The 24,027-nt window shown below is 49.0% G+C and overlaps 6 protein-coding genes across 6 annotated transcripts; 2 read left to right on the forward strand and 4 right to left on the reverse strand.

Annotated features, from left to right (window-relative positions):
• HETIRDRAFT_414354 (uncharacterized protein) lies at positions 1-1,192 on the forward strand (the record flags this gene model as incomplete). The annotated part of the gene is made up of 3 exons (XM_009543890.1): positions 1-148; positions 188-292; positions 357-1,192. 3 exons carry the CDS (start codon positions 1-3, stop codon positions 1,190-1,192), a joined length of 1,089 nt encoding a protein of 362 aa, XP_009542185.1.
• Positions 1,193-2,614: 1,422 nt separating this feature from the next.
• HETIRDRAFT_424654 (uncharacterized protein) lies at positions 2,615-5,079 on the reverse strand (the record flags this gene model as incomplete). Its single annotated transcript, XM_009543891.1, has 13 exons — positions 2,615-2,678; positions 2,717-2,737; positions 2,793-2,968; positions 3,011-3,049; positions 3,135-3,164; positions 3,213-3,379; positions 3,415-3,464; positions 3,523-3,812; positions 3,870-4,034; positions 4,062-4,394; positions 4,416-4,443; positions 4,499-4,676; positions 4,740-5,079. 13 exons carry the CDS (start codon positions 5,077-5,079, stop codon positions 2,615-2,617), a joined length of 1,881 nt encoding a protein of 626 aa, XP_009542186.1.
• A 1,119-nt stretch (positions 5,080-6,198) lies between these two features.
• Positions 6,199-7,101, reverse strand: HETIRDRAFT_448457 (uncharacterized protein; the record flags this gene model as incomplete). The annotated part of the gene is made up of 1 exon (XM_009543892.1): positions 6,199-7,101. The coding sequence occupies one exon, from the start codon at positions 7,099-7,101 to the stop codon at positions 6,199-6,201; it is 903 nt and encodes a 300-aa protein (XP_009542187.1).
• Positions 7,102-12,773: 5,672 nt separating this feature from the next.
• HETIRDRAFT_310169 (uncharacterized protein) lies at positions 12,774-14,213 on the reverse strand (the record flags this gene model as incomplete). The annotated part of the gene is made up of 1 exon (XM_009543893.1): positions 12,774-14,213. The coding sequence occupies one exon, from the start codon at positions 14,211-14,213 to the stop codon at positions 12,774-12,776; it is 1,440 nt and encodes a 479-aa protein (XP_009542188.1).
• A 1,816-nt stretch (positions 14,214-16,029) lies between these two features.
• Positions 16,030-22,679, forward strand: HETIRDRAFT_310895 (uncharacterized protein; the record flags this gene model as incomplete). Its single annotated transcript, XM_009543894.1, has 4 exons — positions 16,030-16,172; positions 19,486-19,549; positions 20,680-20,780; positions 22,409-22,679. Coding segments are annotated over 4 exons (579 nt in total), but the record flags the coding sequence as incomplete, so codon positions are not given.
• Positions 22,680-23,207: 528 nt separating this feature from the next.
• Positions 23,208-24,002, reverse strand: HETIRDRAFT_311368 (uncharacterized protein; the record flags this gene model as incomplete). Its single annotated transcript, XM_009543895.1, has 1 exon — positions 23,208-24,002. One exon carries the CDS (start codon positions 24,000-24,002, stop codon positions 23,208-23,210), a length of 795 nt encoding a protein of 264 aa, XP_009542190.1.
• Between the last annotated feature and the right edge of the window lie 25 nt (positions 24,003-24,027).

A 24,027-nucleotide genomic window follows, 5' to 3' on the forward strand; every position in this document is an offset into this window, starting at 1 on the left:
ATGCACCTCACTCCTGCCGTCTCTCCTTTGCGTCCCCACTGTAGTGCGGTTGACCGTCTCATTCAGTGGCGCCCAGAGAACACTGCCCCGCACTCCAACACCACACTTTCCCCAGCTGATGAAGACCGCATAAAAGACATCATGGGCCGTGGCTAGGAACGTTCTACCCTGAGTACATATGCTGCAGGCCTCCTCACATTCCACGTCGCTTGTGACAATAAGGGTTTCCGTGAGGCTGAGCGCGCACCTGCCTCCACGGACGTCATATTATACTTCATCTCTGCGCTCACAGGTGCAGTCGCCGTGCGATCCCTTTCCTTTTTCTTCTCACTAACTCTCTTATCATCGGGCGGCAGGCGATTATGCTGCTGGCACCATAAAAAACTATCTAGCGGGCATCAGGGCCTGGCACATTATTCACCGCATGCCATGGACCCTCGAGGATGATCAAATTGAGGTCATGATCCGGTCTGCCAAAACCATGGCCCCTGTGGCTTCCAAACGTAGACAGCGAGAGCTATACACCCCCAGCATCCTCATCGCCATCAAAAAGGAACTAGCCTTGTCCGATCCCCTTGACGCGGCTGTGTGGGCTTGCGCAACTTCGCTTTTCTATGGCGCCGCACGGGTAGGAGAACTGACCATCCCAAAGCTTGGAGCCTTCGACCCAGAACTCCACCTCCAGCGATCCAGCATCACCTACAAAGCTAGCCGCAATGGTGACGAGGTTACGGAGCTTTTCATTCCCCACACAAAGACAAACAAGGCTGGCGAAGCAATCTACTGGGCCCAACAGAACGACAAGTCCGACCCGCACGCCGCTCTTTCTAACCATTTGTTCATAAATAACCCTCGCCCAGGCGAGCATCTTTTTACCCATACAGTTGCTGGGTCGCGCCGCCCCCTCACTAGAAAGATATTCCTCTCCCGCATCTCTGCTGCTTCCACCGCCGCCAAGCAAAAGCCACTTCACGGACACAGCTTCCGTATTGGAGGCACCTTAGAGTATTTGTTGCGGGGTGTACCCTTTGACACCATGCAGGCAAAAGGCCGCTGGGCCAGCTCTGCTTTCCTTGTCTACCTGCGAGACCACTCAGAGGTCATGGCGCCCTACATGCAAGCCAACCCTGAGGTGCACAGCAGCCTTTTCCGCCTCACCGTTCGGCCCGAACTAGCACACCCCCCCCTTTGAGCAGGTTCGTTGTTGCCTTCCTACCATAGTGGGAATCCAGGCCAGCCTAGACGCGTCGCCAACTCCTACCGATTGGGTATCGCGGCTGACCTCTTTCTTGCCCCGTTTTCTGTTTAGACGTTCTTTCTGCTGCACATCGGAAAGCCTCACGGGCTTTCGCCCACCCCTGTCTCTTCGGCATACATTTTGCTCAGACCATTTCTCGTTCCCGTGCTGTCTCGCTGCTTTTAGTCATCATATTCTGCTTACACATACATACTCTTCTCGCAATGTCAGTTGTTTGATCTGCCTTCACTTGCGCGTGCATCAAACAACCTCCCCCCCCTATTCGCAAGGATCACCAAAACCATAGATTGTCTTCTAAGGTTCCACGAGGCATGACTGGAACCCTAGAATTAGGTCTATGATTGATGAGGGTTCCGCTGCCTGCTCCCACGCAGTGCCAGCAGCAACTCTCATCCTTTCCCCCTCGTCAAGCTGCCCAAGCAGCTAAACTCATTCCTTTGCATTTACCCTCCCTCCACTCCCTAAAGAAATCAGGCAGCAATCCTAGTGCATTAAACCCATTCATACATGCCACATAATCATAACGTAAAATTACTTGCTTCCCTATAAAAAAATAAGTGCCTCCCTCTGCATATCAACCTCGCCGTTCCATGCAATTTTTCTTTATCCCATACCTTGCCCTGTCTTCCCCTTTTACCAACCCATGTCTTCCTCTATGCAACTCCACCTTCCTCCTGATGCACGGATTGTCGCTGGATCCCTTGATGACCCATCGCACCTCATAATTTTTTATGGCACTGAAGTCGCCGCTGAAACGCCTTTGCCATTAGATTGCCCTTTCCCCCCCCCCCATCTCCATCCCTTTCTTCTCAGCACCCGTCTGCATCTCCACTCAGGAAGACATCCCTCATTCCCATCCATGCACAATTGGCTGCACAGGCTGGCTCTCCAATTGACCCTTCAATCTGGAATGTCACATGTCGCCCTAGTGAGCGCATCTGCCTGGGCATCCCAGTCACCCTTATAAGCACCCGTGTTGGTACACCCTTCTCTGGAACTCCCCGATGCATCAGGACCATAGAGCACGACTGGATAGAGTTTTGGTTGGAAGGGACTGACAACGAGTGCACCGCTCTCTTATGTACTCTGAGGGCATGGGCAGTTGTGCCCTGGCACATCACTCTGCTCCACCTTGTCCTCAACCCCTGGTTATCTAACACCACCCCCCCCCCTACCGAGCCACCGGCTCCTCGCACCAAATGTCACATGGGAGCACTGCTCCCATATCCACCCCCTCATTGGTCACCGTCACCATCGTTGCTTACCAGGCGAAGTTGCAGTGGAACAAGTCAGCAGGCTTCCCACTTCGCCTAGCTTTCTCACTTTATAAGCATCAGCTTATTGCCCACCTCTATCTTATTTTCTCTGCACCAGATACTCCCACATGCTACCAATTGCATTTTGCCCATGTCGTTCCTTTCTATACCTACCATCATTTTTCTCTGACCTAAAACACACCCACCCTCCTTGTCTTTCTCCCTTCGCACGCGTTCGGATGCTCAGCTGAGAAGCAACGTCTCGGGAACGCGCCTACCCACTGATAGGACAGGCGCTCCGCGATGGTCCCACCCTCCCATCGCGGCTGACCTCTTTCTTGCCCCATTTTCTGTTTAGACGTTCTTTCTGCTGCACATCGGAAAGCCTCACGGGCTTTCGCCCACCCCTGTCTCTTCGGCATACATTTTGCTCAGACCATTTCTCGTTCCCGTGCTGTCTCGCTGCTTTTAGTCATCATATTCTGCTTACACATACATACTCTTCTCGCAATGTCAGTTGTTTGATCTGCCTTCCCTTGCGCGTGCATCAAACAACCTCCCCCCCCTATTCGCAAGGATCACCAAAACCATAGAAGATGGTATGCGAATATTCGACAGACCCATGGAGATTCGAATGCTCCTTTACTTTTCTAAGAGCAGGCGTTAATAGTAAAAAATGAAGGCATACACGAACGTACCACATTGATAGGATCTGTATCATCGAAGAAGTTCCATAGGAAGGGAATCTTCCTGTCATGAGCAATGGCCCACCTCGCATACTCCGCTCTCTCGCCCTTGTCTTTGAATACCTGATCACCATTCCAGAATGCACCATCGCCGGATTTGTCGTTGAGGTCATGGTAGACTGGATCACCATTCCAGAAGGAGTTGACGGCTTACAGCGCGGCGATTGTGAACCCGTTGCACCATTCATAGATATGTTGCATAGCCTACACAATTGGAGATCAGTGAAGGATGAAAATGAAATGATAACTAACCAGACAGTACACAACCTCGGTGTGTGCGACTGTGTGAGGGACAGATGGGAATACTGCATCCCATAGCTGTTGAAGCTCGTGGATCAGGCTTGATACATCCCATGGATTCTCCAATGTGCCGACGAAGTCGCGCCAGGAGGGAATGAAGATACGCCGCCAGCGTGCTTGAGTTCCAGCAGGCAGGTCATCTATCGAAAATCCATTGGAGCGCCCGGACTTGGATTGATTCCGCGGCTGCGACAGCAGGGGGAATTGGTCGACTTCAGGGAGGTTATGGTGCTGGATCTTGACGCTCGCAGGCTTGAAAGGTCAAGCAATCATTGGTGGTAAGTCACCAGAAAGATAATGAGAACACACCATGTGACAAGGCAGACTCTCAAATTCTTTGATAGTATCTCCATCCTTATCAAGGTCAGCTGGCATCACTGCGTTGTGATTGGTGTTGTCTGCCTGTATGGCTCGCATGGAGAACCCATGCCCATGGGTAATGAGAAGGCTGGGTACCTTAGTTTTGTTAGTAGTCTAGCAGAACAATAAGCAAGAACGTACATTGAAGTCGTGACCTTTCTCTTTGTTCAAGGACCCCTTGTTGCGCTGCCTGGCCATGACTCGTGGAATGGCAGCACCTTCACGGCTTTCATCTTCATCTTCAAGACCGCCATAATCGGCTCCCAAGATAACGTTATCGCTATCACCGCGGTCAGTGTCTAAGGCCGCCTGGTCCTCATTCCTATCCACGTCCATCTTATTGTGAGTGGGTGCAGCCTGTTGTTTAGGAGTGCTGATGGATGCTGAGGGCAAATGCGCCTTGGGGAGAACAGGGATTTTGAAGGCCGGATTTACCTTCCTGGTGGAGAATCCTGGGTTGAGCCCTGAAGGGGCCTGAGATTGGTGCGAGCGCACCAACCTCTGTGCATCAAATGAAGCCAAGCTGCGTATGTAAGGTTCAGAGCCAACCAACATGCGAGCCAAGATGCCATACAAACCTGTTTGACTTCTCCTGCTCACTGCCCTCCATAGCTTTCCTCTTTAAGTTTGTCTTTGAGGATTGTTCGGCCACAGTGCATTCGGCCATGATTTCAGACCTGATGGTAGGTCGAATTTTCTTCGGTAGGTTGCTTGGTCCATCTTGAGATCCGTTGCTGGTGTCAGCAGCCTTCTGACCTTTAATGTTCACATTAATTGTGTCAACGAGGTAAAGATTGGAGACTAGTAAGCATTGCTGACCTTTAGGAATGACTAGGACCCCTTCACTGATCACAGTGCTCGATGCAGATACTGTTGCAATCTGCCGTGTCGCCTTTTTCATGGTGCTCATACCAGGATTGGACGCATTAGCCATGTCAGATGTGTACACAGCTTGCATATGATCTTCCAACAGAGCAATTTTACTGACTGAAGCTTTACCCTTCGCTTTAGAACTCTCCTTTGCAGCCTCCACCAAATCTCGCTCTTCAGTAACATCAGCATGGCTCCGACGCCGCACCTTAGCATCTAGGAGTCCCGGATGCCGATCTTTGTTCGAGGCACGAGTAACAAGGCGATGAGTGGTTGGAATCTGAGACATTCTTCAATTTAAGGTATGTCAGAACCTGTGGACACAAGAGGGGATGGAAATGACAGTGGGCATACCATGGATGCCTTTTGACCCACAGGATTCAACACAGCTTTGTAATGCCAGCAATATCAACACCTCTCACTCTATGGCTGCAATCTAAACACCCAACATGCCCATCATTCTATGGGCCATTTCAAACGGACCTTACCCATTGTCTAGTACGCACCGCTCCAAATCCTTTGCCCTATTAGATCCTCATCCAAGCATACTCAAGCATTGGACTCGCAATAGTTGTCAAAGGACGTGTCATTCTATGGTCCTCCTGGTACTGGTAACTGAACCTTGCTATCACAAACAGGACATGGATGAATGGCATGTTTTGCAAGGTCTGCTGCTTCTATCTGTCTGCTGATTCATGCTAATAATAAGCAATATCTTCTGAGAGATGCTCCATCAATACATTTACTGCACAATGACCGTGGTGCAAGGAGCTAGTGTCACGAACGGCTGTTCGAGACGAGAGGATCCTAGGCCACAAATAATGGAAAGGAGTTTGAGAGGATGATCGGGGCTGATCAGACTAGTGTCTTGCAATCAGAGAAGACTGTGTGAACAGCAGTTCTTAGATTGGACAGAAGTGGATAGCCTGAGGCTTCCACACTGCGCCGCAGTATCTATAAATATGTACAAGCAGATGCACGGACCAAGTATCAATGGAGTGGGGACGCAAGGTATAGTCGGGAGAAAGGTCCTACGAGTCCTTATCAAGAAGGTGAGAAAGATAGGTAAGCATAGGCAAGGCGTTTCGTAACATTACCCCCCCCTCTAGGCCATCAGTGCCAGAGACGGTAAGTAACAGTCCAAGAAAAACATAAGCAATGCACATGAGTCAGATCATACAAAATAATATTTAGGGCACAAATTCTCGCTGCCCACAGTCAAGTCATGACGCGATAGCCCTTGAGTACGGACGTCATGATACCCCACCTCATTACCAACCATGCGGGGACTGCGTTTTAGAGCCGAGTCCCTCTTCTCATCATGGCAGTGGGTACCGGCCCAATGGATTCGAACCGTCGTCTGCCCCGGCAGTTTTACGTCATACCGGACGAGGGCATCTGTTGATCTCTAAGCTCCACGAGGGCGGAGTACAACGGGCGTGGTGTCGGACTCGCTAGAGTTGTATTCAGTGAAGGGAAGGGGAGGTCGAGTTCTCGTCGAGGAGCGGATAAGGCCGAGACACGCGGGGATGATGTGATAGCGGGGGGAGACTTGTGCGAATTGATATACATCCCGTTCTCTGTCGGTCCTCGTGGAGTAAGTCCCTGGCATTGGGCGAAGCGGAGCACCATTTGAGGCCGAAGACGAGGCACGAGATACCACAGCCGTGGTAGGCATGTGATACTCGGTAGAGGGAGTGGGATCGTCGGCAGGATGAAAGGAGTCTCGGAGGTTCTGCAAGCCCATGAGTTTTCGCTCTCCAGCGTTAATACGGGCGATGATCGTGCCCTCTCTGATCTGCAGAGCTCGCTGTGCGTGTCGAACGAAACTCCTTTCTTCTTCCAAGATCTCTAACGCCCTCTGAATCTCCGGTCTAGTTGGTCCCGACACGAACTCTGTGTTGGGCGTTCCTTCAATAAGTCCCATCATGTACGCAACGGGAGTTGTGAGGTAAGTTTCCCTATCCGGGAAGACAACGCCTTCGTTAGCTTCACGGATCAGAGGGGGTGGCGAGGGGGAGGATGACGAGGATGTGGATATGTCTATGACGGGGGATCCGGGGGTTTGCGCCGCAGCTGCTTCTTCTGCCGCGTCAGCGTCGACTTGAGCCTGATACCTCCTTGCTGCTTCCTCTCTTCGATACTCTTGTCCCCTCGCGCTGAGCATGGGAGTGTCTTCGTTACGGAGTATAGCCTCGAAGTCTCCTGCTTCTGACATGGTGGGGGAGCGGAGGTAACTGGGGAGCGACATTCGTTTGTCGACGAGGGTGTTATCAGCAGATGAGAGGTAAAGGGATTCGTCGGAGGACATGTTTTATCGGAGATGAGTTGGAAAGGAATGGTTGAAGTGCTGGAGGGATTTCAAGGATCGAGTTCGGATTTTTATATGTTTTGTGCTTTGATGATCCCATCTTTACAAGGGCCTCTCGTAAAGGCAAAGTGTTGCGTCTTTGGTCAAATGCTTCCAAAAGTTCTTTGGCGTTCCCTAGGTTTGCCCTTGTGATCCATTCATCCGCCGAACTCGGATATCCTTTCCAATGTACCAAATATTGATATCCTTGTCCTCATTTCCTTTTGTCGAGGATGTCTTCCACTTCGTATTCCTCTTGTCCTTTGATTAGGTCAGGTGGTGGCTGTTCGAAGTTGGGGCCGTGGGCTATTGTTTCTTTATATGGTGTAAGTAGAGAGGCATGGAACACGGGGTGTATCTTCCATGTTGGCGGGAGTTTTAATCGATACGTAACTGGCCCTAACTTTTCTTCTATTTGGAACGGTCCATGTAGTTTAGGGGCTAATTTGTCCTTTGGATGTGTAGTGGTAATGTTTTTTCCTGAGAGCCAAACTTTCTGTCCTGCTTCTAGTTTGACTTCGTTCTCGGCGGTTTTTCTTTTCATTAATTCTGCTGCGACTTCCAGGCTGGCCTTCGTTTCTTTTCGAAGTTGTTCTAGCCTTTCCAGCCTTAGCTCCACTCCGGGGATGTCGGTCCTTGGTGCGATTTGGGGTGCGAAGGTCAGGTTATAGCCGTACATGAGTTCGAATGGTGATTGGTGTATGGCTGAATGTTCCCTTATGTTGTGCGCAAATTCGGCGTATGGTAGTAGCTCAGGCCAGTTTGTCTGTTCGTAGTTGCAGAATGCTCGCAGGTACTGTTCTAGTTCTTGGTTTACTCTTTCTGTTTCTCCGTCTGTTTCGGGATGATAAGCGGTTGATAACGCTGTCGTAACTCCTAGTTTCTTCCATAGTTCTCTTGTAAATCGAGCGGCAAATTGCGGACCTCTGTCGGAGATGATCTTCTGTGGGAGTCCGAATCGTCTCCAGACATTTTTCATATAGAGGTCGGCCGTTCCTTTGGCGTCTATGGTTTTGTCGCACGGAGTGTAGACGACTCCTTTAGTGCTTCTGTCTACTGTTACGTGTATTGCGTTATACGGTCCGACTTGTGGAAGATCCATGATGAAGTCCATTGTGACTGTCTGCCAGGGTCCTTCTGGTATTTTGTTGGGAACGAGTGGAGTACGTGTGGGATGTGTGATATTTTTAGTGTATTGACACGTTGCACATCCCGTTACGTATTCTTTTATGAACGTGGACATTCCTGGCCACCAGAAGTTGTCTGATACTAGGACGTAGGTCTTCCATCTTCCTGGGTGTCCCACGGCTGGTGAATCATGGTACATCTTTGTGATCTGTCTTTTCAGTTCGTCGTCTGGTGGAACGTATATTTTTCCTCTGTGCCAGATGAGATCATCTTCATAATTCCATTCTTGCAGACCTTTTGAGAGTGCTCTGGGTCCTGATGCTTTGATAAGTTCCATTGCGTCTGTTACTTCTTTATCTTTGGCTGTGACTTCTTTTAGCTTTCGTCTCAGCTGGCTATCAAGCATTTCGACTGTTCCTCGTCCTGTTGCACTTTTGACGAACATTTGAGGTTGTAGTAGTACCTGATTTTTGTTGTCGAATTTTACCCCCTCTTTTAGGTCTGGACGCCTGGACAGAGCATCGGGTCAGTGGGTAATGCCCCCAACCGGACGAGGGTGAAATTGAAGCGGGAGAGAAAGAGTGACCAGCGTGCCTGGCGGCGGGAGAGAGTTCTTGCGGTAGAGAAGTATAGAAGGTTCTTGTGATTGGACCAGATCTCGAATGGGTGTCGCACGCCTTCTGTTACGACTGCTCGTCGGTAACCCCAAGAGTAGGAGGTTCTTCCCTAGGTCACTCGTGGAGGATGTGTGGAACGGTGGTCTCGACTGTACGTGTAGCACAGGAGCCAGAAGTGTATTGCGATATAGCAATGAAGACTGTAGTAGGAAGACTACAGTGGATGAGGGTGCTGTGGTAGGAAGACCACAGTGAACGAAGATCCCTGTATGTGAAGATACAGGGGAACGAAGAGAATAGACTGAAGATCCTCAGCCTATTCTATGGGCCTTTTATACTACTTTAGGAAGTAGGGCGTGAGAATACCGAATATGTATCTGTAGGTATTCTCTAAGTCGTCTCTCTCAATAACGACTACTCTTGTGCTTCTCCGTTTGTCTCCTTCCGGCCAGGAAAGACTAGGAGGTTCATGCCCTGCGTGTGAGTAATTTATAAGGCGGCGTTCCATGCCCGCTAATACAATAGGCCCGTGATACTCGACCAACGATAAGGTGATCCGTTGGGAGTGGATGACCAAGGTTACTACCTGTACCTTGTTTGTACGCCTCACTGTGTGAGGCCGCTTGATATTTGTGATGATCGTATCGGAATAGACCGCCGTGTAGGCCCGATAGAACGTGATCATAACAATACCCCCTTTCTACGTCCTATTCGCCTGGTAGGACCACGCCTTGCGTGTCATCGCCGCTCCATATACGATTTGCTTTCTTGATCCAATGATGGTCGCCGGATGCGACTTCCGGGACATGACTTCGTTTTCTGGGAGGAAGACCGACTTACATCGTTTGATCCTCTAGGAGTTTTCCATCTCCGTTGAGCTGTTTGTTTGTCGAGGCACGAGGGTACCAAACCTCCGCTCTGTAGGGTGTTCTTCCTTCACCCGTGGGATTGATTTTGCCGCGGGTAAACCGCATTGCGGTCTTACTTCCAGCCCGCTTCTGGAACAGCATCAAGAAAGGCGTATGAATGCGAGTGGTGTGTGGATGTGTAGAAATTCGAGCGTGTGGGTTCTAATTCGTGTCATCAGGTTCTTCTTCTTCCTTCTCCGAGGGCCAAACCTCAGTGTTTCCAGGATAGTCGTCTATCCTCATGATTTGTTGTTCCTCTTGACGACAGTGGATGGCGCCCATGGACAAGTAGGTTGATCGCTTTACGAAGGCTTAGGCCTACTTCTCCAGGCTACCAGTCATGACGCCCCAAGCAGTATCGCTCCCATACGGTGAGCTCATCTCCGGTGAGGTTGCAGCCAAATCCCAAGCAGTATTGTCCCCATACGGTGGACTCATCTCCGGTGAGGCAGTTTACGGCGTCCAGAGTTTGTTTTTCACAAACGTGGGCCTATGGTGGGGAATACCACGTGTAGTGTTGGGTTCGAGGCAAGGATGTGAAGAGAATTAGACTTGAAGGGTGCAGCGAGGAATAAGGAGGAGTCTGACTCCTTTCCCAAGTCTGTCCGTTCGCTTGCACGAGTAGACATCAAGACCACAGCTGATATATTTGTCGGGTTGCGAGATATATCCACGACTGGCAGTTTAAACGTCATGCGGGATGGTCCGTAGTTTATCGTCGTTTCGGACGATCCGTAGTTTAACGTCTTTGCGGACGTCAGTAGTTTTACATCGTTTCGGATGTGCTTCATCATCAACATGGAATATCTGTGGGGAAAGATGTTTCTGCACGCCGGAATTTCCATCGGTGATGTGCATAGGGCCATAGACCAGACTTTACCCGCTCCAGATTCCACTGAGGCATGATGGACGGTTTATACTATATCAAACCGGATAACTTGTAACGCCTCAAAGTTATGAGACCGCTCAGTTTAACGCCGTGAGGTAGGCGGACCTGCAGTTTAACGCCGTGCATTAGGCGGGCTATCGTCTGACTATGTCCCTCGAGTCACGATAGGTTTTTCCTCCGAGGATGAGGGTAGTTTAATGTCATTTCGGACATTGTCGACACATTCTCGTCAAGAATGATGTCGACCGATGATCCCTGTGCCAAAAGGGACGAGTAGTTTAACGTCATTGCGGACGATTCAGCACCAGAGTGATGAATCACAACTCCTATGCGGTAAGGAGCACGTAGTTTAGTGTCATTGCAGACCGATTGACACCATGGCGGTCAATCCACAACTCCTATTCGGTAAGGAGCAAATAGTTTTCTGTCGTTGCGGACGCATTGGCGGCCAGGGGATTGGACGTCAATGACAACCCCTAGGTTCAGGGGGCACCTAGTTTAACGTCGTCGCGGACGCATGGGGGATCAGTCCAGTATCCTCCATGCGCGATCCTCATTCTTGAGAGGACAATAGTTTATCGTCGTTTCGGACGCGCGGTATCCTGTCAAGATCGCCACGCACGATCCCTAGAACGAAGGGACAGTAGTTTTACATCATTCCGGATGCCCGTAGTTTACCGTCTTTGCGGACGTCGATGCCATTGGCCTCGAACAATCCCTGTGTGGAAAGGGACAATAGTTTAGCGTCATCGCGGACGTTGTTTCGCCACAAATATTGTGGAAAAACAATGCTTAGTTTAACGTCTTCCCGGACGCTTCGTAGTTTATCGTCGTTGCGGACGATTGGCGGAGTAGACTTCGGATGAGTGGCCGCTCTTGTCGTTCTTCCGCTATGTGGGCCAGATGAGAGTCGCGTGATCTAGTCCCTTCCTACTAGATCTTCGACTCGAGGCACGTGTCCTAGTTGCCTCCTGACTAGGTCTTGGAGCGGAATTTCTTGTACTTCGACTCCGAGACTAGACTGAGCGCTCCATGAAGAGATGCTTGCTCTTCCATGTCCCCAGACCCCTCGCTTGGATTTGAACCAAGACGACCCGATATTCTTTTACCGAAAAGCGAGTGAATATTGGAAGTGCTTCGACCTTTTATAGGCAGGGTTCTGTGACGCGAGTCCTTCCGCGCTTCGCCAGAATGCAACCACGCTCCTTTGGTCAATGGTAGTTTTACGTCACCTCGGACGAGGATAGTTTTCCGTCGTTTCGGACGATGACTAGTTTAACGTCATTGCGGACCCTAGTAGTTTATAGTCATTGCGGACCAAGCCTTTGGTAGTTTTACATCGTTCCGGATGTAATTTTGTGGCCTCACATCATTAGGAAGACTTGTGAGGTAGAGGCGGCCCGCTCTCTACATCATCTCATGCGCCAGCTGTAGGATCCCCTAATGCGGAAACGATCCTGTAAAACGGGAGATCCAAAGTGGGACGTCCCAAAACACCAGTCAGACCTTGACTGTGAGGGTTCACGTTACGAGTTATGCATCATAATTTCTTGACTCGGACTTGCAACCGGTTATGTATGGGCACTTCGCTGTACCAAGGCGAAGGGCCTGCTTGTCGACACCTACGAGTAGAGTATATGTCATGTAGAGGGTTCCCTAATGCGGAAAAAACCCTGTAAAACTGAGGATCCAAATGGGACGCTCGATGCATCTGTCAGATTAACTCCTTGACAGCGAGGATGTGAAAGGTTCCGCCGTAGGTCGTACGTGGAATTATGCCCGCTGTTGTCCTTGATTCGTACCATCATTTGAACCTAGGACTAAATGGTCAGGTACTTCCCCTGCCTTCTTATCTTTTCACAGTTTTAAGACATGCAGGTCCGATAGTTTAGACGTCATTCCGGACGCGGGGTAGTTTAACGTCTCTTTCGGACGAGGTCGTACAGTTTAACGTCTTGAGGGACGATCCTAGTTTTACGTCGTTGCGGACGATTGTAGTTTTACATCGTTTCGGATGCGATTTTGTGAGGGGAAGGAGTTCCTCAACTTCCTTACCCCCTTTCTTCTCCTTGTGCCCTGTTATTAGTTCGTTTAATAATCGAAGGGTCCTTGATAATCCCCGCCCCCTTCGTCAGGTCGATAGTAGGGGTCCGCTTCGTCGTAATTTCCGGGGTCGTCTAGAGCATCCCATGCATCGAGCTTGGATCTAGTCCACGAGCTATTTCTTCGAGCCTCCGAATCAGTGCGGCGAGTTCTGCGGCTACTTCGGTTATCCTCTCTTTTGTGCGTACGAAGTCGAGCACTAGGAGGAGGCGATCTAGGCCGGTGTCGAACACTCCGGCCAGCAGTTGTTCCGCGTCCGAGGGTTGTCTGGCTTCCCCGACTCCGCCTTCCCTCGTTTCTTCGATAGACGGGCGGTTCCTCCTCGTCGGTATTTCCTTGGGATAGGGGAAAACCTCGTATCCGGTGAGAGGGGGGAGTCGCGGTATGGCTATGCGCTGTAGAAACCTCTCGTTGTCTCGGTGGAGGGTGCTCCACGACCGTGCGCGGAACCCTCCTTAGATTTGGTACAGGCGTGGTGTGTTCTCCGGGACGTGGTACGTTCCAAGTGACAACCCGGAAAGGGTCGGTTCTGCTTGGTTGGACGTTCCCCAGTTCCCCTCCGAAGAGGAGAGCTGGAAGGAGCTCTCGGTTGACGTATTGGGAGAACTCGTCAGGGTGGATGAGGAGGGCTCGCGGTCGCCCGTCATTGTGGGCGTACCAGGAGGCTGTGTCCGGGTCGGTTTGGAGGGCGAGTGTTCGGATCTGAAGACTGGCACTAGCCAATCGTCGAGGTACGTCGCTATGTTCATTCCCGGGTTGTCCTGCCGAGAAGTTAGCAAGTCTTTGGAGGGCCATGGCTGTGGCCATTTGTATTACCGCGGAGATGGTGTTCCACTGGAGGAGCGCGTCCGCGTGTCGCTCCAGTTCTCCGGCGTGAGGATCTGCACGAGGGGTAGGTCCTCCCATGGAGCTGGGAATCGGTCCACCAGTTGGTACTGGCGGAGATGCAGTTTCTGATAGAACTGGTATTGGCTCAGCTTCTCCATGGCTTGGGAGTTGAGCTGCTGTTCTTGCTCGAAATCCCAAGGGACCTGCAACTCCACTATTTGGCGTGCCTTCACTAGGAGGTGGAACTCCCACTGGTAATTGGCCAAGGCTCGACTGGTTTCGGTCATCAGAACTTTCATGCCGTGGTGCATCTCGTGAGGCCCTCTCCGGTGAGGGTCTTCGGGTTCTTTCCCTTTCCTTGAACTTGGCATAGTCTTCGGCGTCGTCGTCGGAGAAGTTGTTGATATGAGGGGTGAGGAGGACCCCGGTAGATCCTGGTTGTTGAGGACTTGTTCCTCTATCAATTCGTCCAGCATCTGGTCGGTGAGGACTTGTTCCTCTTTCCACTCGTTCGACATCTAGATTGGCGACCATAAGGACGACATCGGGGGAGGAGTTTCTGGATGGAGACGAAGCATCGTGGTCGTCGTGGAGGAGCATTCGAATGGGGGAAAGTGTTTGAGAGGGAAAGAAGGTGAGGAGATGTTTTGTTGGAGTCCTCTTGTCGCTCCTTTTATAATCTTTGTTTCTCCTCTCAGGCTGTTCCTGGACGGGGTTTGTCGGGATATTGGTCATGGAAATCTTTCATGGCTTCTTCCGCTGTTCCCTTCAGGAGAGCGTAGGGCTCCCAGGTGTTGTCTGCTTCGGGATATCCCATCCATTTGACCAAGTATTTGGTTCCCCGTCCTTGCCGTTTTGAATCCACGATCATTTCTACTTCGTAATGTTCTTCGTCGTTCAATACCTCCGGTATTGGTCGCGCGAAGTTCTCTCCGTGGGCTTCGGTTTCTCTATATTTAGTGAGTATTGCGGCGTGGAATACCGGATGGATTTTCCACTGCGGAGGAATTTGGAGTTTGTACGCCAGGGTTCCTACTTTTCCCAGTATCTTGAAAGGACCATATCGCCTAGGGGCGAGCTTGAACTTAGGATGGGTTGTTCGAATATGGGTTCCTTCTAACCATACTTGGTCCCCTTCCTCCCATTGGGGAAGTTTCCTGTGAAGATCCCGGTCTTTGGCGTAATTGCTGGCTATTTGTAAGCTGGCAGCGGCTTCTTCCTGAACTTCTGTGATCGTCCTAATGCGTTCAGCTACCGCAGGTACCTTTGTCTCCAGCGCCGTGTCAGCTGAATAGGGGGGATTGAACCCGTATAGTACTTCGAAAGGGGATTTTCCGGTGGCTGTGTGTTTCCGTGTGTTATGTGAGAATTCGGCGAACGGCAAAAGGTCTACCCAGTTGTCCTGATGGTAGTTGCAGAACATTCTCAGGAATTGTTCGATCTCCTGGTTTACCCGTTCCGTTTCTCCATCTGTTTGGGGATGATACGCCGTGCTGAGAGCGGCGGTGATTCCTAGCCGTTTCCAGAGTTCTCGGGTGAATTTGGCCGCGAATTGAGGGCCCCGATCGGACACTATTTTGGTCGGCAGTCCATGTCGATTGAAAACGTTATTTTGGAAAAGCACGGTTGTTTCTTCTGCCGTGATCGTTTTCTTGCATGGGGTGATGACTATGCCTTTTGACAGACCTTGATCCACTACCACATTAATTGAGTCGAAACCTTTGCTTTCGGGTAGGTCCGTGACGAAATCCGTCGAGATGAATCGCCAGGGAACGTTGGTGGTTTCCAGAGGGTGGATAGGTGGGTGTGTCCTGTGTGTCAAATTCTTCGTAGATTGGCATATGGCGCATCCATCCACATATTCATGGACGAATTTTGTCATGTTTTGCCACCAGTAGTGTCGTTGCACCATTTCCAATGTTTTTGCTCTACCCGGGTGTCCTACCGCGGGTGCATCATGATGTGTTTTGACGATGAGTCTTCGGATGACGTCGTCTTTGGGGACGCATATGTGGCCGTTGCGTCTGGTGATTCCGTCCTCATATGTCCAATGTCCCAATAATCCTCTCATCCCTTGTGGTCCTACTCGTAAGAGTTTTGCAAGAGCTACTCTTGTTAAGGCGTCATGTTCCGATTTCGAGTGTCGGATGAGGGAGATGAGGTTTGAAGAGGCAATTTCCGTGGATTTTATATGCCGTGTCGGGGACGGTTCTACCAATGTTTCGTCGGATTTGTTGAAAAGCTTGGCCGGGAGTAAAATTTGAGATTTGTTGTCAGATTCTACCCCCTCACTTAGGTCTGGACGCCTGGACAGAGCATCGGAGTGATTTGTTGATCCTGCTTTATAGCTGAGTGTAAAGTCGAATCTGCTCAAATAAAGGCTCCAACGGGCGTGTCGTCGTGATAGGTCTCGCGCCGTTTGGAAATGTTCCAGGTTTTTATGATCTGTCCAAATCTCGAAGGGGTGTCGCGCGCCTTCGAGGTAGTGATTCCAGTGTTCCAATGCTTTTATTATAGCCAAGAGTTCCCGGTCGTGAACATCGTAATTCCGCTCTGCTGGTGAGAACGATCCAGAGAGGAAAGCGACTGGGTGCCAGTCGCCATCTTTTCCTTCTTGTAGAAGGGTAGCTCCATAGGCGATTAGTGATGCGTCCGTTACTAATCGATATGGGTGCATGGGATCTGGATAGTTCAGGACGGGTTTACTGATAAAAGCTTTCTTTAACCGTTCGAAAGCTTCTTGGCATTTTGCAGTCCAGTTCCATTTCTTGTCCTTTTTGGTAAGGTCATGTAGGGGGCGCGCGATGAGTGAGAATTTGTCAATAAAGCGCCTGTAAAAATTCCCTAGGCCCAGGAAGGAGCGGATGTCGCGGACTGTGCGTGGGATTGGCCAATCTTTTATCGCGTCCACCTTTGAGTCCTCCATGGCGACATGGTCTTTTGAAATTGTATATCCCAGATATTGGAGTTTTTCCTTGTAAAACTCACATTTTTCGGGTTTCAAGTATAGATCGTTGTCGCGTAAGATTTGGAAAACCTGGTTTAGGATTTTGACATGTTCCGCCATGGTTTTGGAGAAAACGAGGATGTCGTCCATATATACGGTTATCTTCCGGGCTGTGATGAGCTCCCTGAAGATCATGTTCATCATAGCTTGGAAGGTGGCTGGTGAGTTGGTTAGGCCGAAAAACATCACCGTAGGTTCGTAAGAACCTAACGGAGTGATGAAGCTCGCCTTCCACTCATCTCCCTCTTTGATGCGTATATTGTTGTATCCCCATCGCACATCCAATTTGCTAAAAATGACGGCCCCTTTTATCACGTCCAGTAGTTCTTGGATTAGTGGAAGGGGGCACACATTCGGGATGGTGTGCGAATTCAAGTGGCGATAGTCCTGTACCGGGCGTAGTTTTCCATCTTTTTTTCCTATGAAGAAAAATGGGGCTGCTGTTTGCGAGGTGGATCGACGGATAGTTCCTCTTTCCAGATGTTCCTTGATGAATTTTCCTAATTCGTCGTGTTTTTCTGGGCTCAGGGCGTAGATTTTGGGCACTTGAGGTTTGAAGGTCGGTTTTAAGTCAATGGCATGATCCCAGTAAGTGTGTTCTGGGAGTCGCTGCGACTTTCGTTCGCTAAAGATGTCCAAAAATTCGTGATGCGCCTTGGGGACTCTTTCCTTTAGATTGGTGACGATAATTTCGTCTTCCAGGTCTTGGTCGAAGCTGGCAAATCCTGACGGTTCGGGGGCCAGTTTCCGAATAACTGGGTCCCAGGTGGCCTGTTTTCCTGAGGGTTTGTCTGGGAGATCAGGTTCTCCCTCGTTTGGTGAAAGAGATGGCTTGTCTTGAGCCTTGCGTTTCTCTTCTGCGTATTTCCTTATGTCCTTTAGGAGCCATTTCCTTTTGAGGTATGCTCGTAGTTGGACACCAAACGTTCCGCTATGGTCGCGGAGTCCTACATCTTCCGATAGTCTTCGGAGATGTTCTAGGCGCTGTTTTTCGCGCTCATTGATGCGTGGTTTATGCCGTGGCTCCACGTTTGATAACCGCCTGCTGTATGGCGGTTCTTCCCTTGCCCTGGTGAACCCATATGGTTGCTGGCATTTCTGGGGGCACCGATCAAAGTGCACTTCACGTCGCCTCCATTCGATGGAGGGATCGTGGTATTTCAACTAATCTGTTCCCAGGATAAGGTCGTCCTTCCCTAGATTGGAGATAAACATCTGGACGCGCTCGGTATGCGTTCGTCCACTGATGTCCCGAATGGTGAGGTTCACATCCAAGGCGGATCGGATGAGACCTGCTTTGTTAATGGTGTCATCGACGTTCCGGACGCGAATGGGGTTGTTGAGTGTATGGTTGGGGAAACGATGTTTCTTGACCCAAGTTTCGTTTACTATAACTCCTTCGCAGGCCAAGTCGATGGTTGCTTTTGCTCCAGCGTATTGACTCCTGTTTGATACTTTCACGTTCAGGCGTATGGGGGTGATGATACGGTCGTTCATTGCTCCGATACGAATACAAGTGCGGGCATCAAACTCGGGTCGTCCTTGACCTCTCTCCTTCACTGGTGAGGGAGAGGTTAGGAAAAACGCTCCGCGTGTCCCAAGATTACTTCTCTGGCTTCATCTTCTCCTAATTCTCCGAGCACTGCTCCGATTCGAGCAGAATGACTGACGCTTCCGTCTCCCCGTCGTCCGTTAGGTAACATAGCGCGTTGCCCATGGTTCGTTTGGGGTCGTCCGGATGAGGTAGAGTGAGGACGTTCCATCGAAGGACCAGGTTGTGGTACCCGCTGGTCGTTGCGAGGGACATCCTCTGTCTCCATTCCTCGATATATTCCCGCTTGGTTTCCCATAGCGGGTGCGTCGTCTTCTCTTTCCAAATCAACCGCGCGGCCTCTTCTCCCTGTCGTACCCATGCGTCTCTTCGAGTTTCCTCAAGTTGGTTGAACGCCTCTGCGTCGGGACGGGCAGTCAGTATTCCAGTGTCCTGTTTTTCCGCAATGGTAACAGGCGCTTGGAGGCTTGCCGTCATATTTCCGTTTTTGGCTAAGGGCATTGCGCTTGCGTGTCGCGTCAATGTCCATGTCAACGACTTGGTTGTTCATTCTGCGAGGGGCGTTTGTGGAATTGTAGCGGGGAGAGATTTGGTTATGAAAACGATTCAGATAATCGCTTCGAAAGGAGGTGGAGTTGGCGAGGATGGCTTTTTGAGCTGTTCTGGCTCGAAGTCGTCCATCTATTTCGCAGGCTGTATTGATCCAGTCCTGAATCGTATCCTTTGGCTGAACTTCCTTGTCGTATATTTTGTCCATGACACGCGGGTCTAGCCCGCGTTGGAAGTAAGGGACTTGCTCTTTATCGGAGATGTCGGCATCGGCGGCGATGAGAATGAATTGGTTGGAGTATTCATCAACCGTCATTCGTCCTTGGGAGAAGGCCATAAGTGCGCTTTGCGCTTTGTCGGTCTTGCCCGTCTCCCTGAACTGTAATTTGAACTTGGCTAAAAAGTCCTTCCAGGTGCCTAGATCGGTAGGTGGATCTGCTCCTACTGATTTGAGGAGGAAGTTCTCCGCCCAAGCTCCCGCCGTGCCGTATCTCATGCATGAGAGCACAAGGGATATTTTGTCTTGATCGGTCTTGTACCGATCGGATTCTGCTGCGAAAAGAAGGAGGCATTGGAGCATGAATTTCTGGGATTCAATGCGGTCGCCTGTGTAATTGTCTGGGAGTTTGACTTTTCCTCTTCCGGGTTGTACTGTCGCGGAAGGGGTGTTTGTAGAAGTCGAAGCTTGTCCCGACATTTCGGCGAGTGGTTCGTTTCGGGTGTTGATCGGTGTTTGGTCTGGTGAGTCGGAGTCTGATTCCGAGGTTGTTTCCTCTTGCTCCGAGTCTTCGGGGATTACCGGCGCCGGTTCCCTGTATTGTGGGGCTAGTTCCCACTGTGCTTCTGTTTCGTTCCAAATATCCTCTTCTTCTGTTCCGTCTTCAAGGGTGAAGTAATAACGCCCATTTCGGTATGAGCAGTTATCGTAATTCGGAGGGGCAGTTCCGTTATTGTCTTCGTAGACCCAGAAGTCCCCTTCGCGCCGGATAGGGCGATTGTTGTGACGGAGTTGGTTATTGATAAGTCTAGTGCCGGGTGGGTATTCCTGGCCTAGGTCTTGCTCCAGAGTGTATGCAGTAACGCTTTCTTGATGGGGGTCTATTATCCCCACCGAGGAAGGTTATGAGAGAGAGTGTGGCAGCAAGCTAGTGCGAGCAAGGTAGGGGCAGAAGAGTCTATTCTAGTGTTACGACTGCTCGTCGGTAACCCCAAGAGTAGGAGGTTCTTCCCTAGGTCACTCGTGGAGGATGTGTGGAACGGTGGTCTCGACTGTACGTGTAGCACAGGAGCCAGAAGTGTATTGCGATATAGCAATGAAGACTGTAGTAGGAAGACTACAGTGGATGAGGGTGCTGTGGTAGGAAGACCACAGTGAACGAAGATCCCTGTATGTGAAGATACAGGGGAACGAAGAGAATAGACTGAAGATCCTCAGCCTATTCTATGGGCCTTTTATACTACTTTAGGAAGTAGGGCGTGAGAATACCGAATATGTATCTGTAGGTATTCTCTAAGTCGTCTCTCTCAATAACGACTACTCTTGTGCTTCTCCGTTTGTCTCCTTCCGGCCAGGAAAGACTAGGAGGTTCATGCCCTGCGTGTGAGTAATTTATAAGGCGGCGTTCCATGCCCGCTAATACAATAGGCCCGTGATACTCGACCAACGATAAGGTGATCCGTTGGGAGTGGATGACCAAGGTTACTACCTGTACCTTGTTTGTACGCCTCACTGTGTGAGGCCGCTTGATATTTGTGATGATCGTATCGGAATAGACCGCCGTGTAGGCCCGATAGAACGTGATCATAACACCTTCGAGGTACACGCACCAGTGATCGAGGGCGTGTATGATGGCAAGTAGTTCCTTATCGAAGATGTCGTAGTTCCGCTCGGCCGCGTTGAACGATTTGGATAGGTAAGCAACAGGGTGCCATCCATCATTGGGCGTTTCTTGTGACAGGATGGCTCCGGAAGCGAAGTCGGATGCATCGGTCTCAAGACGGAAGGGGCGGTTGCCGTCCGGATAAACAAGGACGGGAGTCGACGTGAAGCAGTGCTTTAGTTGATGGAATGCTTCGTCTCGTTCGGGAGTCCACTCAAATGGGACCATCTAGAAAAACACCCCTTGTATTAGCTCTGGATTATATCTAATAGTGTCTAAAAGTATCTAAAAGTGTTAATAGTATCTAAAAGTGTCTAATTTCCTAATTGGGAGCAACACATTGTGAGCATTGGATTGGTTTCTAATTTCATGATATTAGCACTAATTCTATACTAAGAAGTCTTTAATTATCAGTAGAAAATAGTAAGTACTACTGCTCTATCAGTGAAAAGGTAAAAATGTGGCACATTCTATACTATTTCAGCATATTACTCTCCTTCATATATGCCTATACCATTATCTTGTAGCTTTTTTGCTGACTTTCCAGCTGCTTTTATAAGGGATATAGAAAGAGAGAAATGTGAATTGATGCCCTCAGCCACTTTGTTGGCAGCTTGACAGCTGCCACAAGAGGCTATGAAGACCTAGGTACCTTGTCCTTGCACACAAGATCATTAAAGTTGTCATTGTTAGCCAATGCCTGCTACTAGTCATTATAAGACACAACATGTGGGTTGGACTTAGGGATATGCTATATGCAGCCTTATAGACCTTGTCTATTAGTATAGTGGCTAATACTGTCTTGTGCAGCACACAATCATCATCACTATTGATATTACAATTTTTAGCACTATTTATATTGTTTATTGCCTTGTTATACAGAAGATGCTCAAACTTGGTGTTTTCCTCTAGCTATTAGGCTATGGAAAAGACAGCCATATTGGTATGTGGTGCCAGAATAATATATTTGCCTGCTATATAGGAAATATATGCATTAAGCATATTAAGATCACCTCCAACAATCTTGTGCTTATTTATATATAGGCATGCCATACATATACTCTTGTCCCTACCCTCTACCTCACTAGTGGCTATTTGGAAAACCCCTCTCTCTTATTGGATCTTAATTATTTATAATCATGTTTTCAATCAAATTTGCAGATTAAGGTAGCATTGGCTATACTAGTAGAGTCCTATTGAATATTACACTTAATCATAGTTTTACACATTCTCAGTCCAAATTGTATAAGTGCCATAATTTATTTTTATCCTATATAAAGTGTATTATTGATTTTCCATTGGTTTATTATCTTCTTAGCTGGTGTTTAAACTAAATCCTGAAAGACCTGACTTTTTAGGTATTTATTGACCTATTTATTTATAAGAGAGAGGAAAGATAAATGTTGAATAAAATCAGAGATGTTGAGGTTGCCTATATTATGTCTACTTATTTAGATTACCAAGTTTATATCTTAGACCTTGTGGCTTAGTGGCTAGAGCATCTGTCCCGAGTGCTTGTATACATGAGGTTGTTGGTTCAACTCTGGCAGAAGGCAAGTTTGTTATAAGGTATATTCTGTGTTTAGGTATTGAACTAGTGTTCTAATAGACATGACTTTATAAGAAGGCTATGAGAATTGTGATGCTTGTTTTATTATGATTTTTCCGATATTTGAAGTTATAATCAATCCTAATAACTCCTAATTTAGCAAAATTCTGTCTAATTAGAACAGGTTTAGAGGGGGGGTAAGCTAAAAATGTCTAATCCTAATTGTTCTTAATTATGCATAAATAGAACTAATTAGAGCTTAATACAAAGGAGTGGTTTTCCAGATGACGTCTTTCTTTGTAAGGTCATTGAGGGGTCTGGCCGTAGCGGCGAAGTCTTTGATGAACCTGCGATAGAAGTTTCCAAGGCCCAAGAAGGATTGTACTTCCTTGAGGTTCTTCGGAGTTGGCCAGGCGGCGATTCCATCAATCTTGACAGGGTCCATGGATATGCTGTCCGCGGAGATGATGAATCCAAGGTACTCGACCGTGTCCGTCTCGAAGGTGCATTTGGAAGGTTTCAGAAATAGATCGTTGTCCAGGAGTATTTGCATGACTTGGGTTGTTACGCGTCTATGTTCTTCGATGGTCTTTGTGAACACCAAAATGTCATCCATATAGACCGCCAGGACCTGTGCGACAATGAGGTCATGGAAGATGATGTTCATCATTGTTTGGAAGGTTGCAGGTGAGTTGCAGAGACCGAAGAACATTACGAGGCATTCGAATAGGCTGAATTTAGTCATGAAGGCTGTTTTCCATTCATCTCCTTTGGCTATGCGGATATTGTTGTATCCCCATTTGACGTCGAACTTGGAGAAGATCCTCGCCTTTGATTTGGCGATGGTCCTTATCACGTCATCAATTAAGGGTAGCGGGTATTTGTTCTTTATAGTCCATTCGTTCAGTCTTCGATAGTCTTGAACCGGTCGTAAGCTTCCTTCCTTCTTTTTTACGAAGAAAAAGGGTGATGCTTGTGGCGATTTGGATACCCGAATGGTTCCCCACTTTAGATGCTCTTGGAGCATTTCGTGCAGCTGATCTTCCTCTTCTTCCATTTACGGGTATAGTTTACATCCCGTCGGTTCCCATCCTGGTTTCATATCGATTTTATGATCCCATTGTGAGTGTTCTGGGAGTCGCTGTGAAGCTTCTTGGCTGAAGATTTTGGCGAATCGTTTGAGAACATATGCCGGAACAATTTCCTCAATAGGTCGTTCCGTCTTTGCCTTATTCGCCTTTTCTGCCAGTTGTTGCGATTTGTTTCCGATGGAACCGATGTGAATTGCTTCAAGGGGATGTATCTCTAGTGGGTTTTGATAGTACCATTCCTCATAGAATTCGGAAAAGAAGGTATCTTCGATTTCGTCTTCTTCCGGGTTGTCTTCTATCCTGGAATACCCGATCGTTCTGTTTTTCCTTTGCCGAATAGGCATTAATGCTTGTATGGTAAACTTGGGTCGGCTGACTAGACACGTGGTGGCGCAATTTGAAAACGTAAGACTGTTTTTTACCCAGTTAATTTGTGGGTTGTGTTCATGCAGCCAGTCTGTTCCCAGGATCACGTTTTCGCCTCCTAGATTAGCGGCCAGTAGTTCGCATTGTTCGTTGTGATAGTCGCCTTCCTCGTTTGTTATCCTCATAAGTACGCAAGCTTTGTCGGTGATTTTTCCTCCGTCATTGGCTGTTCCATCTAAGTTAAACACAGGGATAGGTTTGTCGATTTTCTGCGTTGGTATGTTGTTATTTAGGCAGAATTGTTTGTCGATAAGGAGTCCTTCTGCTCCCGAGTCGATCAGTACTCGGGCTTTGGTGGTTCCTTTTCTGTGTTTTAAATGCACATTTATTCGCATAGACGATTTCTGATTGGACTTTGTG

Source organism: Heterobasidion irregulare (assembly GCF_000320585.1).
Source record: "Heterobasidion irregulare TC 32-1 unplaced genomic scaffold scaffold_02, whole genome shotgun sequence".
Taxonomy (NCBI): domain Eukaryota; kingdom Fungi; phylum Basidiomycota; class Agaricomycetes; order Russulales; family Bondarzewiaceae; genus Heterobasidion; species Heterobasidion irregulare.